The sequence below is a fragment of the Stegastes partitus genome, unplaced genomic scaffold, assembly GCF_000690725.1.
Source record: "Stegastes partitus isolate 25-593 unplaced genomic scaffold, Stegastes_partitus-1.0.2 Scaffold104, whole genome shotgun sequence".
Classification (NCBI taxonomy): domain Eukaryota; kingdom Metazoa; phylum Chordata; class Actinopteri; family Pomacentridae; genus Stegastes; species Stegastes partitus.
The window spans coordinates 112,208-126,882 of NW_007577835.1; the positions used below are offsets into that span (position 1 = coordinate 112,208).

The 14,675-nt window shown below is 42.1% G+C and overlaps 1 protein-coding gene across 1 annotated transcript; it reads left to right on the forward strand.

Moving 5' to 3' along the window:
* Positions 1-962: 962 nt before the first annotated feature.
* Positions 963-10,603, forward strand: LOC103354314 (synaptotagmin-5). The gene is made up of 5 exons (XM_008277640.1): positions 963-1,051; positions 2,745-3,745; positions 7,962-8,133; positions 10,041-10,207; positions 10,314-10,603. The coding sequence occupies exons 1-5, from the start codon at positions 1,030-1,032 to the stop codon at positions 10,461-10,463; spliced, it is 1,512 nt and encodes a 503-aa protein (XP_008275862.1). The 5' UTR covers positions 963-1,029; the 3' UTR covers positions 10,464-10,603.
* The last annotated feature ends 4,072 nt before the right edge of the window (positions 10,604-14,675 follow it).

Below are 14,675 nucleotides of genomic sequence, written 5' to 3' on the forward strand. Positions count from 1 at the left end.
TCATGTGCCAAATTTCATTTTTGTCTTTGGCTACACTTTCTAAGCCACCTGATGAAAAGACAGTTTTGCATTCATGCACCAACAACAAAAGGTTCATTTAAAAAAAAAAAGAAAAAAGAAAAAAAAAGCACAACTTTACTAACTGTTCCAGGTTTTCAATGGACTGCCACATAAATAATCTTATATATATTATCTATAATTTTCAATGTACTTCTACATAGTAGTCTTGCTTAGGTAAGCAAAGTATAAGGGTAAATGACAAAAAAAAAACAAGAAAGAAAAATACTATTTGGCCAATTTCCTAAAAAAAAAAAAGAAACAAAGAAGAAGAAATAAGAAAAAAACTTATGAGACATGTCACACCTTAACTTCCAATAATTCCCATACACTTTCTTTCTCTTGACTTTGCTGAATGCATGTATATTTTTAAAGTTGGTCTTCGACATTAAATCAGTGGTAAACACCAACGTGGCTTTAAGTTACTGCTGAGATGATGAGCTACATTATTCATACCCTTCCATTAGAGAAGGAAAAACACAGCTGTTACTGAAATGTGTTGAAATTGACAAAAGTAATAATAAATAAAAATGTAATGAAACTCATGACATTGCTTTTGACTTGTGGTTTACCAGAAATATAAAAACAAACAAACAAACAAAAAACAACCAAACAAGCATGATGGGACCCGTACACTGGTATTTTGTTGAACAACTCTTTCAGCCAATCACTGCCATCAAGTGTTTTCTCTAGCTCTCAGTCAGACTGCTGTAGTTTGATCCACAATTAGCAGAGGGGATGAACAGTAAAGGCCTAACAGCTGTAATAAAATGAGAGTGCACAGTGAAACTGGTAGGCTGAGCTGTTTTAAAGAAGGCAGGACCTTTCCTGCCTCTAGTCGGTGCCGCTGACATAAAAGCTCGGTCAGCCGGTGCAGCTATTGGCTGGGAGCTGCAGGTCTGTGCGCACTGAGATGGAGAGCTCTCAGCAGCAGCGCGCACACTGAGTCCACACACACCAAACCACAGGACCATGTCGCAGTACACTCTGGGAGGTAGGACATGCTTTTGAGCTGCTTTCTTTTCATTTTGTTAGTTTGCAATCTGTATTCCCTCAGGCTTGATCTTATTTGTAGCTTAATTGCATGTTTTTCCAACAGAAAAGTCGACAATCCCAGGACATAACACTGATGTTTGTTTCTTTGTTTGCTAATTAATCCTGTTTAACTGACCTCAAACATGAGGAGTAGTTGAAGAGAAGTGGAGGAAAAAGCTGAAAGAAAGGAGGGTCTTTGCATTGAGACAACTGAGGCATGAACCATGGAGCTCACAACAAGCACAAAGACTTTTGTAGACAAAAAAAAAAAAAAGATTATTCTAGAGAAGGGGTAATTGCATGTCATTTGCCGTTACTTTATGCATGATTAGGTCTACATAGCAACCCATGCACACCACAGCAGCAAAGTGCAAATATTTCCTTCAAGAGGAAAACATTCTGCATTAAATGCTGAATTGGCAGCACTCAGATTCACCAGTACATCATTTAGTGCATAAAAACGGTCCCTGGCTGAACAGACGGAGCCACATTTTAAAGCGAGCCACCGGCCCTTATTTTACATCCCTGCAGTATGCCACCCCTTCTGCACTTTCATCTCCTAATGGAGGAGCTGCTGCTCCTGGACTGGTTCTCTGTCGGGGCTGAAATGGATCTGCACTGACAGTTAGCACCCACTTACATTGATAGTGATCTCATCTCTGTGGATCTTAAGGAGCCGAGGATGCACCTCATGCAGTGTGCTTTTATTTTGATAAGTCTGCTGTGATAAGAATTATATTGATGGGAGGGAAACACCCCCGATTAGTGTGAAATGAACTTAATCTGTTCTCAGCAAAGATGTGGTGAGTTTAAACTTAATAGTTAATACCAAAAATAACCCGTCAAGCTCTTTACAGTGAATGGTTTTCACTCTCATTGATGGTTGTTTACGCTGCAGTGGTCACTGGATGACGTTCACAGCTTTCCATTTTCGCCACTATGAGTCATCCCAGAACACCCTGATTATGTGGTGTTAAATGAGCAGCGCGCTTCCACTTTAACATCCATTCACTTCAATATTCTGTTTAAGGTTTTATGTTTTTAAAGGTGTTTATTACAATGTGCTGAAGTTAAAGAGAATCTGAATAAAATTATGCAAAAGCATTATGTTCAAGACAGTTAGTATGTTTTATTCAACTTATTGTTTTTCTTTTGTAGTAATACTAAAAACCATCGGTTTACAATCAGATGCTGGAATGATAAAGACACACACACACACACACACACACACACACATGCACACACACACACACACATGCACACACACGCGCACACACACGATCTGAAAGCAAAGCGTTGCCACCAGTGCTTGGCATGAGCACTGCTCCTGCCTTGGATCCAAACAGCAACTGCAGCAATATCATTTATACAAATATGATTATAACATTTCCTCTTTAATCGAATCAAGGACACAGAGCGCAGAGACAACAGGATAATGGTTTAGAGTTACATCTTTTGTCATAAATTTTGCTTCATTTTAAGTCAAACTCAGAAGCTGATTTGTCTGTGATGATGTTAATTATTTTAAGACTCTCTTTTCTGGTTTTTCTCTTGTCCTGCTCACTTACAGATTCACTCTGTCTCAGCTTCTCGTGCTCCTCATCAATTCCACTAACACAATATTAACCTTCGATTGTTGCTTTGTTTTCCAGTCCACCTGCAGATCCTGCTGGCTGTGGGTCTGGCTGTGTTCTGCTATTGCCTGGTCATTGGCTGCATCCTTTGCTGTCGCAGAAAGAAGAGTGTTTCATCGGATGACAAAGAGGCAGTTTTCTTGTCTCCTCATCCTGCTGAGAGGGTCACCGTGACATTGACTCCATCTCTGTGCACGCAGCCTGTCAAGCAGCAGTATGAGGAGCTGGATGGGGATGTGCTGGACTTTCCGTCCTCTAAAAGCAGCTCTTCTCCCTCTGAGGATGATCTCACTGCTCTGCCCTTTGACCGCAGCCCCACCAGGTCTGCTGAGCTGGTGCAGTCTAGATCTACTTTCCCAATGCGGCGCCTCAGCACTCCAGCTGTTCCCTGCTCACCTAACAAACCTCCAAGTCACGGCAGAGCCTCTTTGCCGTCCATCACTAAGCTGAGTTTTGTGTCTAAATCCCGTCGGGCGATGGGTCGGCGCAGCACCGTGAGTGGTGAAAGTTTAATCTACAGTGAGAGCAGCTGTTTGACTGCAGCTGCCGCCGGATCTCCTGTCCAGCAGGGGGAGTCCTGTACGTCACAGTACGGCTTGAACTCTGTCTCCATCCTCTCCAAGTCAGCTCCTCTGTTGCACTTCTCCCTGCTCTTCTCTTCTGCCGGTGGCAATCTGGTGGTCAACATCCTGGGGTTCTCGGGGGCCAGTCGAAGGCGTAGTGGTGTGTTTGTTCGGGCCAGCCTTCCTCCACTCTGTCCGTCCCCTCAGCAGATAGCCTCAAGGAGGCGCAGCCTCAGTCCAGAGCTCCATAGTCAGAGCTTTGTGCTGCAGGTGGGAAGCGTGGAAGAGCTGCGCACCTGCACCTTAAGACTGGCCGTCTACAGCAGGGACTTCTCAGGCCTGAGAGAGGCTGCGCTGGGGGTGGTGGAGCTGCCCTGTGAGCAGATGGACTGGGAGCCTGATACCACCACTACCTACACCAGGCAGCTCAGCCCAACTAAAAACAAGCTGAAAAAGGTATATGGTGATCTGATCGTTTCATTCATTTGGTTTAAACATTACAATTCAGCTTTCAAGAGAGTTTGTGGAGTAAGAATTCATAGAAAGTGCAATAAAATGTTCCAAAACAGAGCAGATTGCTAATTTTAGGTCCTCTGACTCTGACCCAAGTAGGAACTCGCGCTCAGCTCCTCCCAGGAGACAAATTGATTTGGCCCCAAGTTGGTCCAAATCGTGTGGGCTAGAGAAAAATATCTTGGCTTCGGTACACCGGCCCTAGTGTGGGTGCTAAAACTGAAACAGGTCTGCCCAAAGTCATGTCACAACACATGGTCCATAATTGCAAATATAACTCATGTGGAGGAGATCCATACACGCAAAACACAGTCAAAACTGAGCCCAAATCACCGGGATAGATGACCTGGACCTTCGCTTAAACAGGCACGAAGAACTGCACAGTCTAGTAGGAGTGCTTCCAGTTTGTTCTGAGCATACAGAGGCCTTGGTAGCTTACACGATCAAACCCAAACAAGTCTAAAAAATCTTATTGATCAGTGGTTACCTCTAAACTGCATTCAGGAGTTGAATACTGCTGAGCACACAATGAAGACAAAGGGCAGGTTAACGCCAGTGTCAAGCCTTGATTATACCGTCTTGCGGATGTAACCACAAATATCTGTGGATACCACGATTGCATCATAATTATTATACTAGCCCACTTAGAGGACTCTATCCTTAGAGTCATCGTAGATTGGCATCTATGTATTCTGCACATTCACAATGCTGGCAAGCATGAATAGCTAAACTGGGCAGCATGTAGACATCTGCAGATAGATCCATGTAGTATCAGAAATCTACATCATGCACACGTCAGAAAATCTATGATGCAACACAAGCAAGTCATTAAAAGTAATCGGTTGCCAAAGAGGCTGCCTATGCCACAACACGCATTCATAATATCCTTTTGAGTCTTGTTCATTTTTGCTTGGCCAGGTTCAGTCAGACTACACAGAAAACCAAATAAACTGCAACAGGAGAATGAGAGACGTAGTGTTTGCTGGATCAGGTCTGAGTTTATCAGGTGTCCTCCCAAGGACTTCAAGTGCAGATTAATGCAGGGTGGACTATGGGCTTTTGTGTGTGTGTGTAGGTGTGTGTGTGTTGGTGTGTGTGTGTATGTGCATATGTGCACGTGGGTGTACGTTTGTGTGTTTCTGTGTTTGGCTGATTGGGATTGTAACTCCATTGTACTTTTACACTGGTCCTGAATATACTGTATCTCTTTTTTAAAAAGTTTTCACAAACAAAGCCTTTAGTTTCAGTCAATTTAGCGGTTAGTGAACCTACGCATGCACTACGCTAACACATATCCATGAAGGAATGTAGCGTCTAATCAGCTCTCCCATTAGCCAGTTTTCCACTGTTGTCAGTCATGGTGACTTTGTTGTTGGCGACTGCTGAGCAAACAAGCCAAGTGCAACAAATTGGCGGTCTGCCCACGCCGTGCCCTCTGCGGCACTGCTGAAACTCTGCCAGAAAGCATTAATAAGAGGCTTTTGACGGGAGGTGGGCCTGATGTTTCAGTGGACATTGCTTAGTCAATCTGAGACATTCTGTGTTCTTTTCTTTTCACAGCCATCATCACATTGCTCATTTAACAGTTAAGTGAAAGTCAGAGTGACGCGTACTCACTCCGGTTCCTCCTTTCACGTCCATCTGTTTCTGTACACCTTCCTCTCTCTCGGTGACAACAGCTGCCTGGTGTGAATGTGTGTGGATGTGCAGCAGGAGGTTGCTGAGAACGAGCTGGGCGGCTCAGCATTCTGAATAATTCTTTAAAGAGTGGGTGTGAGTACAGAGGCTGTGCGCTCGTGACTTTAAATGTCATCACGTGCTGGATTGATCGTAAAACGGCAGGTTTTTTAATCAGTGGAATGGAACCAGCTGGAGTATTGATGATTATTCATCTGCATTACATTACTTGTTTTGACATTTCATAGGAATTGGGAGGCATGACGTGGCAGAAATTTAGCGAAAGCTGAGTGATCAGGCCGATGCAGCTTTACTTTAATTACAGTCATATACCCTCTTTGGCAAAAGGCCACAAACTTCTTTTTTATGGACAGTCATTGAGGGTAGGAATAAGAATATGAAAAACATTATACACTGTTCACATGACAAATCTATAATCTACATAAACTGACAAGGATTAAGTGATGTACATACAGTACATCCAAGATATCACTACATTTTGTCCGTAACAGTTTTATGCTCCGTTGCAGCATCATTCTGATCCTCCTGGAATTCACCCGCCAACTGTTCACATGTTGTTTTTTTGTCCCTGACCAATAATTGAGATAATTGTCTGGGTCTTCTTAGTCTGCTGCAGTAGATGTTCTGCTTTTATATTTGGACTCTCATTTGCTTCAATTCCACACAATTCAGGGCTTCAGTACCAGAGTGGCGTATTTCAGCTTCCGAGCTGAAAACATGCTCCCATTGATGATTAAAAAAAACCAACCCTTTTTTTTTTGCTTGGTTCACTTGGCAAAGTGGCACAAGACCTCAGAGTTAGAGTTTCATACTCAACATTACTGGCAGATATTTTACATTTTAGTCCTACAGCAGAGTGAAGAAAGTTTATAAAACTAATTCAGTGACAATATACAGCTGGAGTATGTATTCATCACTTCAGTTAGTTTCCTATTCACTGACATGCAGGCATCCTGTAAAAACCTTTGAGGTGAGGTTGCCTGGTTGATTTATGTGTGATAGACAAAGCCTGTACTAGTGTACTGAGCATGTAGCATAAATAAGCGTGAATATGGAGTTATTGCTGACGAGGTGTGAAGGTTCAGTCAGTCATTCCTGCATAAATAAATACGTTTTGAGGGAAATGTGTGCCGATCTTATATTTCTTGCTCCGCTGTCTTTTAAGGCTTCAACGCTTTGTGGATCCCTGAATGACTCATAGAATCAGTGTGTTTGAGTTGGTTATGTAACTCAAGATATCAAGAGTTCACAGAGTCACAAAATAACAACAGACTTGAGCGGCCTATTATCACGAACACTACATCGCCATTTGTTTAATTTAGACTTAAGTTTGCCTTTTTAATGCAAGTATTTTTTTAAAAATAAAAGTCAATTCTGATAAGTATATGCTTGCACAGCCTGATTGCAGAAACTAACCTCAAACCTGACAACCTCAAATTTAAAGTTGCAGTTTTGGAGAAAAAGAAAAACAGGTGAAGCAGCAATGAATCTTGACTGCTTGGTGGTTGTACCAGCTGTTGGAAACTTTCAGTCCAGAGTTGCATCAATAGCCCCATTGTAGTTGTCTCCTTTGAAACAGTCTTGTATTTGAAGGAACAACCCTCAGCCTATGAAATGACTATTACCATCTAAAGAACTTCTCGCATTGAACAAGCCTCTGTCACTTTAAGGTTTCTTCGTCTGCGGAATAACGTCTCTCCTTCTAAAAGGCGGTGTAAGCGATGCTCTCTGAGGTGAAGTGTTAGTGACAGACAGAGGCAGTGAACCGGAACCCACTTGCTGGACAAAACCGTCTTCACACTCCGCTCCTTGGCCTCGGCGAGTCGCTGGCGGGCGAACGCTCAGCCAGCTGACAGCAGAATGTGACTCACCGGACCCCAAAAACAATACAAGCTAATGAGAGCTGACGTGAAATCAGATGGAAATTACCATCAGCTCACACATGAGCTTTGCCTTTTACACAGAGTGACTAAGAGCATGAATGTTTCTATTATTGTAGGACGGGAGGTCAAATGAAATCCGTAAACCTGGCAGCTACATGTGAAGACAGCCTATATCACCGGTTAGCTCTAAGTGACTGAAGATGTGATACAGATTTAGCCATGCTGAGCTCCTCGAGTCAAGAAGCCTTGCAGTTATTCTGTAGTGAGGAAGAAAAATTGATTTAACTCTTACTTTGACTGGCAGTGACTCACAGTGAAACCCTTTGATGGGGAACGAAACATTGACTCGGAGTATCGGAGTCTCATTCACTGACAAAAGCACAATCATGACCAATGAGATTTCTGTGCTTTACTGCTTGAATCAGCTCTTTCCTTGGTTTTATTTTATTCCCAGCCTCTTAAAGTATGAAGTTAACATCTGCTGAGTAAAAGAAAAAAAAATCTTTTTCCCTTTTCGCTAAATCTATAACATTTTTTCTTAATCTTCTGTTGTTCTTTGTTCTCTTTCCCACCCTCAGAGTGTGAGTTCTCAGGAAACGTTGGGCCGCAGGAAGAGCTCGGTGTGTGTGCCGCGGGCTTTGGGGCAACTCTTCATCCTGCTGCAGTACCAGACGCTGGCCCAGCGCATCAAGGTGATGGTTCGAAAGGCTGAGAATCTGGCCAAGCTCACACGGATCCCAGGAGCTCCAGGTGAAACAATGCATCATATCTAAGGAATGGAATAAACTGGTGGTCATTGTCTTATTTAATGCATTAGTTTTTCCAGATCTCGTACACCTAACAGTCACTTTTATGATAAAGGTCTGGTTAAATGTTATAAGAAGCTTAGGAAAGGTTTATGGTAATAATTAAAAGAAACTAACATAGTTTTTTGTTAACACTGGTTTGGGTGTTAAAATAAGAAAACAATGGGTTAGGAATCATTTCTGCAGAAGTTACCACCAGTTATTAAGCACCATCACTCAAAATAACACACACAGGCAGCACAAAGGCACTTTCTTTGACAAGTTAACAGTCAACTCAGTTTTTTTCCCCAGAAGAAGTATTTTATGCTTGTAATCTGCTGCATTAACAATAGTCCTTGATCAGTGGACCTGGTGGAGTTTAATCTCTACAAGTTTTTCTGCAAAAGCCTCATTGGAAACTCACATTATGTCCACGGTTCTTTAAACGTATTAAATAGAAGTATAACCTTCAGACACATCCAGCAGATACATTAGCATTAATCTGACTCTTTTTGTAGTGCTATTCACTCTCCACTAATCACCGTGGGACATATCTGACTCCTTAGCTGCTAAATGCTTCATTACTTTCACCAGATAATTGCTGTCTTCGTCAGGTGTTTGATACTGAATAAGCAGCGTACAGTCAAGTTATTTTCTTGCTGGACACAAAGTTGATGCAATCAGTCAACCAGGATGTGGACTTAAGAACCAACACAATGAGCTGAAAGCTGCTGTGAATCTCTGTAGAGATGAGGTGAAGTGCTGCGTCATGTGATAAGTCTCTTTGGTGTTTTCCTCTACTTTCATAAAGAGGTATTCATGTGGTTTGTTGCGACTATAAAATATTGAGTAAAGCAGCATTAAGAATGGACTTAAATTTTACTTTATTACTACATATTTTAATACTTTGTCATTTCAAACATTTGCAGAAAGCTCATCTCCCTCTCACCACGTCCCTCCATAAATCTATGTAACTTGATTTGGGATAGTCTGAATTTCCAGATAAAATAACAACACAATCAGAACACAGACATTTCATACAGCAGTCCAGAAATTCTAATGGCGTCTGTTGCCTGATCCCAGACTGGTATGTTTACCTCTACATGACCAGGGGTACCATCATCTCACTGAGTGGTTTTGTAAAGATTTCCCCTCATCACATTGTTAGTATACTTACAGTACAAGCAGCACATGCACCACTGCAGTCTGCTGTGTTCCCTCAGCTACAGTCAGACAGACCGCATCCTTGATTGGCTTGTAATATAATCAGATTAGGAGCCCATCAGCCCGGTGTCATTTCCCCTCCTGTCTGCACCATATCTCACTGCATCTGATTTAAAGCCCTGCTTTGATGATGCTGGTGAGCAAAGGAGATTCTGGAAAAAGGAAAACAACTTTGATGCTTCGGTTTCCCACACCTAACCTGACACTTTGAGGCAAATTGGTCGGTTGTGTCTTTCTTGTGAGTCAAGTGACCCCTGAAATCTGAAAATAAGTGCTCCTTGCGTGACTCTTATGTGATAGTGACACATTTTTAATTTTAGTAAATCCAATTAGCATGCTCGAATGGAAATTACATGTTGCAAGTGATGATGCAGGGAGGAGGAGGTCAGAGAGGATGTAAATCAGCATGTGTAGGTCGTTTGATGTGAATCTTAATGACACAACACTGCAGTGAGAAGTTTTTTTTTATTACTAACAACAACTGAAAATGTTAATGTAAATGATTTAGCTGCTTCTTTTGGTTTGTTGACCTTTGTAGGGGGAAACGTTTTAATCTAATTAAATGGTTTAATCTAATTATAACATGAGCAGAAAAAAATGAAATAAATACAACAAAATCATAACTGAGGATGTCGTTTTACCCAACAGAGCACTATGTTGTCATTAACTTGCGTCAGGATGGGAAAGTAATCGGTACCAAGGAGACCAAAGGGGCCAGCGGTCCAAACCCCATCTGGAACGCTCCTTTCCTGTTCGACCTGCCTCCTGGTGACATGACCGAGCTGCCATTGGTCCTTGAATTCATCATCATGCAGGTAGAAAGTTTTACATAAGCCCTGATGGTAAAAGGCTGAGATTTCTGTGACTATCTGTGATTTATAGCTCAGATTTTTTAATCTCTTTATCATCACGTGTCTACAGGGTCGTCTCTACACCAAGAGCAGCATTCTGGGCCGCGTGCTGATTGGCAGCGACGCTTCAGAGGCGGGACAGGGACACTGGAAGGAAATGTGCAGTCGGGGGCAAATCGAAACCGCTCGCTGGCACACCATCAAATCAGATGTGCTGTAGGACCAGCTGACAGACTGGGAAAGGGCTGCAGTGTGTGCTGTTTTAGTTTGGTGGATTTTTGACTGATGTGAAAACTTGACAGTTTCTATGTAACTTATCAACAGATGACGAGGATGAGTTGAACAACTGCTGTTTTAGGGGCAAGTATTCAGATGATCAATAGGCAGGTTTCCACTGCAGGAACTCAGGGCAGGCACAAGGTAGAGTGAACGTTTACAGGAACAGTCCCATAATAAACCTTTTCAGGCTCCAACAGCTGTGACCAGGACTTTAATTCAGAGTGCGCCAAAACAGCATGAAAATAGCAACGCCTCTTTAAGTTTCGATCATGAGCATCAACACCTAGCAGTTTTTCAGGGCTGCTCAAGAGTACCAATCACAGAGTAGCTGCTTTTTCTCACCTGAAAATGGCCCTGAAAGAGTTGTCGGAAATCCTGACAAAAAGTTCGTGCTGCTCTAAAATGTCCCAGAAGTTCCTGCAGTGGAAAAGCGTTTTTTTCATCTGTATTGAGCTGCAGAGAGCAAAGCATTGATCGCTGTGTGGAGTCCGGTGAGGAGGGATGTAATATAATAACAGTATTCTGCATCCCTGCATTGCCTTTGTGATTATTTCCACTGTGACTTCTTGAACTGTAGTCTGTAAAACTGTATCATTCTGGATGTACTGTATGAAACATGTGCTGATGTTGTACTGTTCGTATCGTGTCCAGAGACTACAAATGTTAATGTTGATTAGAACAAATAATTTAAGCATATACAGTGCGTTACCACTGCTTGTGGTTTGATGTGGTTTATGACTGTGCCAGTATTTGTCCGTAAACTCCGAATCCCGCTCTGTGCTAATATCTTTGAGGATGAGGCTGTTAGAGTGACTTCACTATACGCGGCATGGCTGCTGAATGATTGTTTTATTTTGTGCATTCCTAAAGAGAGAAAAAATGTTTTGTCCTCCTTTCAGACGCTGAAATATACAATTACCATGTGGGAGCGTTGTGACTCACTGTCACTGCGGCTATACAGCGGTTATGTATTGCTGGTAGTGTAATGATGCACAGCAAATGCATAATTAAAAAACAAAAAAATCCATCATGGTATAGCGCAGAGCAGATGAATATGAGAACTGTTTGTTTTTTGGAAACTTTACATTTTGTCTCTTGTGTTGCTGTGCAAAGTGAGTGACTGTGACTGCACATAATGCATTTCTCAACCGCTGTGGCTCGACAACTAGCAGTTGTTAAGATGAACACAGAGTTTAACACCGCAATGCCAGGTCGAAACAAATATATGTATGTCATTTTATTTTAAATAGCCATTTCAATTCAAAATGTGATATTTTTTTGAAAAAAATTTGACATCTGCCCGAACAGAAATAGGTCTGAACCTAACAAATATTTCTATTTATTTGACAGTATTCACATAGATAATATTGACAATGTTATTAACACTAACATGTAATGTTTTTTGGGGGTTTAGGCAAGGAACTGTTGTGTTGTGTTTGTATAGTTTGTTATGTATAGTATACTGATCATGTCAGCTGGTGGCATTTATTGTCTCAACTGTATGTGAATGTCTTTACTTTTGAAAGGAAATCATTTCAGAGTATTTAAAATAAATCATAAAAGAGTTTTGCCAAACGATGTAGGTGGCTTGTAATTTGGATAAAGTCCAAGATCAATAAAGGAAAACAACAACAACAAAAAGCTAACAAACAGCCGAACCTGTTGATGATATTCAAGGACAGCAGGACAGATCTGATCATCAACTGTTGGGATTCCAGAGCTACACTGGCCCTTTTCCTGGAAGACAGCAGGAAAAAGCAAGAAAAGCACAGCAAAAAAAAAAAAGAAAAAAGGAAGAACTCCACTTAGCTGTGACACTTTCAGGGGTCTGGCTGTTGTGCACTCTGGATCATTGTCATGGTTTCCTGAGGCCACTGGGACAGAGCTGGTAATGTTATTAGAAACACATGCTGTCCTCACTTTAACAGGTCAAAATGTCTGCTGTGAACAGGCCTGGTGGCTTTGAATTGCAACGCATTCAAACATTATTTAGGTGTTTCTGTATTTCCTTTCGTAGAAAGCAATGCTGGAACATTTCAATTAAATTTATATTTGTGGAAAGATGAGTATAAACGTGGTCATTTCATGTATTAAGAGCTGTGGGAGATCCTGTTGACCACGACATTGCTTCATCACACCAACAAAACTAATTGTGCCGACAATGGAAACCACAGCGAGCTCATAGAATCCTCTGAAGTCAGAAAATTCTCAGAGCTTCAGATGTTGGTCACATCATATTGCTGACCACTTCCTCTATTTTAAGCTACAATCGACTCTATTTAGCCGTTCAGTGATGAAATTAGACTCAGCAGGCAGCCTATTGAGTATGATGGAGGTTGTTAGTGGGAGAGACCGTGGCTGAGAGCTGTGTTACATCCTGCTGCTGTCCATTCAACATATAGAGCACGGATGCTGCCAGACAGCAGCTGCAGCACATAGACTGTACATGATGTAGGCACTGTGACGTCATCCTTCGGTTTGCAGACAACTGTTGTCTTAGTCTCTTGAAACCAGACAAACAATGGGTGGATATGATTGTCAACTTGAACACACTATGTATGCAGATAAAGTAGCATCATGTCGATCACAATTTAGCCCTGCCCTAAACCATGCGATGCTTTATCATCTATTTTACTCTAAATGCGACTATATAGAATGAACATCATGCTAAACTCAAAAAGTTTTGAAACTAGCTGTAGAGTCCATAGGCTTGTTAGGAAAATGTGACTATGGTAATAAACCAAGTGAGCACTAGGGTCTATTTCTCTTTTATCCAGTCACACATCGTTTTGCAACCAGAGGAGTCGCCCCTTGCTGGTTGTTGAATTCAGGTTTAAGGCACTTCATTCCAGACTTTACTTTTCTGACCCAGACTACTTGCATGCTCTCAGAATTTTGTTCCCAGTCTTGAGCTTTGGACCAGACTACTGGGATTGTTGGTACATTAGGCCTCTGTTGAGAGGGAGCCGATAAGCTGCTGATCAACTTTACTAAGCCAGACTAATTTGAGTTTTACATATAGGCTCCTAAAGCTACCTTAAACACAGTCATTACAATATCCTATGACGGCCTTGAATCATGATTTTTAACTGATCTTTCAACACAACTATTAAGACTTTTCCTCCACAGCCTGATTCAGATGAGCTAAACAGAATTAAACTAGGCTGATATCATTACCTGCCAGTATGTGGCTACAGAGGTGAGGCTGGAGGAGATGGGCCATACCAACAGGGGGCGCTGGAGCTGTGATGTCACTCTGGTGGGCGGAGACATCGGGCTTGAACCCGGAAGCTGTACGGCCGGTAACAGATGCTGAGGACCCTGGATGTGGGGCTTGAATTTGAGTTCATGGTGTGTGGAGGAGAGGCTGGTGGACGCCTGGAGGAGACATGACCAAAGTTTCTGATGTGGATTTGAAGTTATGAACTGGTGTAGCTGAAGCAGATCAAACATTCGTGATGACTTTTGAGGTGGGATTTGACTGCTAGAAGCTCTTTCTGGATTTTAAAATTGTCTGAGGATGACAAAAGAGATTTCCAGAGTGACGGCGTTCCAACCAACGCGCCAGATTTAGGACATGCTGTCTGTAAGTGATATTGACATAAACTTTATTAACGAGTGATGTTTACGTTTTTCGGGGAGAACACCGATGCTCATGGTTGCCTTGGAGGAAGAGTCAGGAGATCTCAAAGGTCATCAGGACTCATCCCTTGAGGAACATTAATGTTAGCTCAAAATGTAATATCAATCCTTACCTGTTCAGTATTAATGAAAGGTGTACACACTTTACATTTAATTGGCTAAAATCACTAGTACACCACTAGTGTGATCCTGAATAAATTCCTCCTGAAGCTAAACAGCCGCCTGTAGTGATGATATCACTGGGACGAACCCTGCCGCTGCTCCAGAGGTGGTGAATAACTGAGCTCAATGGACATTATGACAGTCATCATGGTGATTTTATGGGAACATGGGGACCCTTTATGCTGCACAGCCGGAGGCTCTACACTCAGTAAAATAAAGGTCAACAAAACTCAGTTGGATGTCATTTTTCAAACAACAGCTCCATGATCCCACAGACACGTTCACTTTCTGACTGAATCTGATCCAGCTCCAGAAAGTGTCCCCTGAAGATGTATTCAGATCAAGCCTC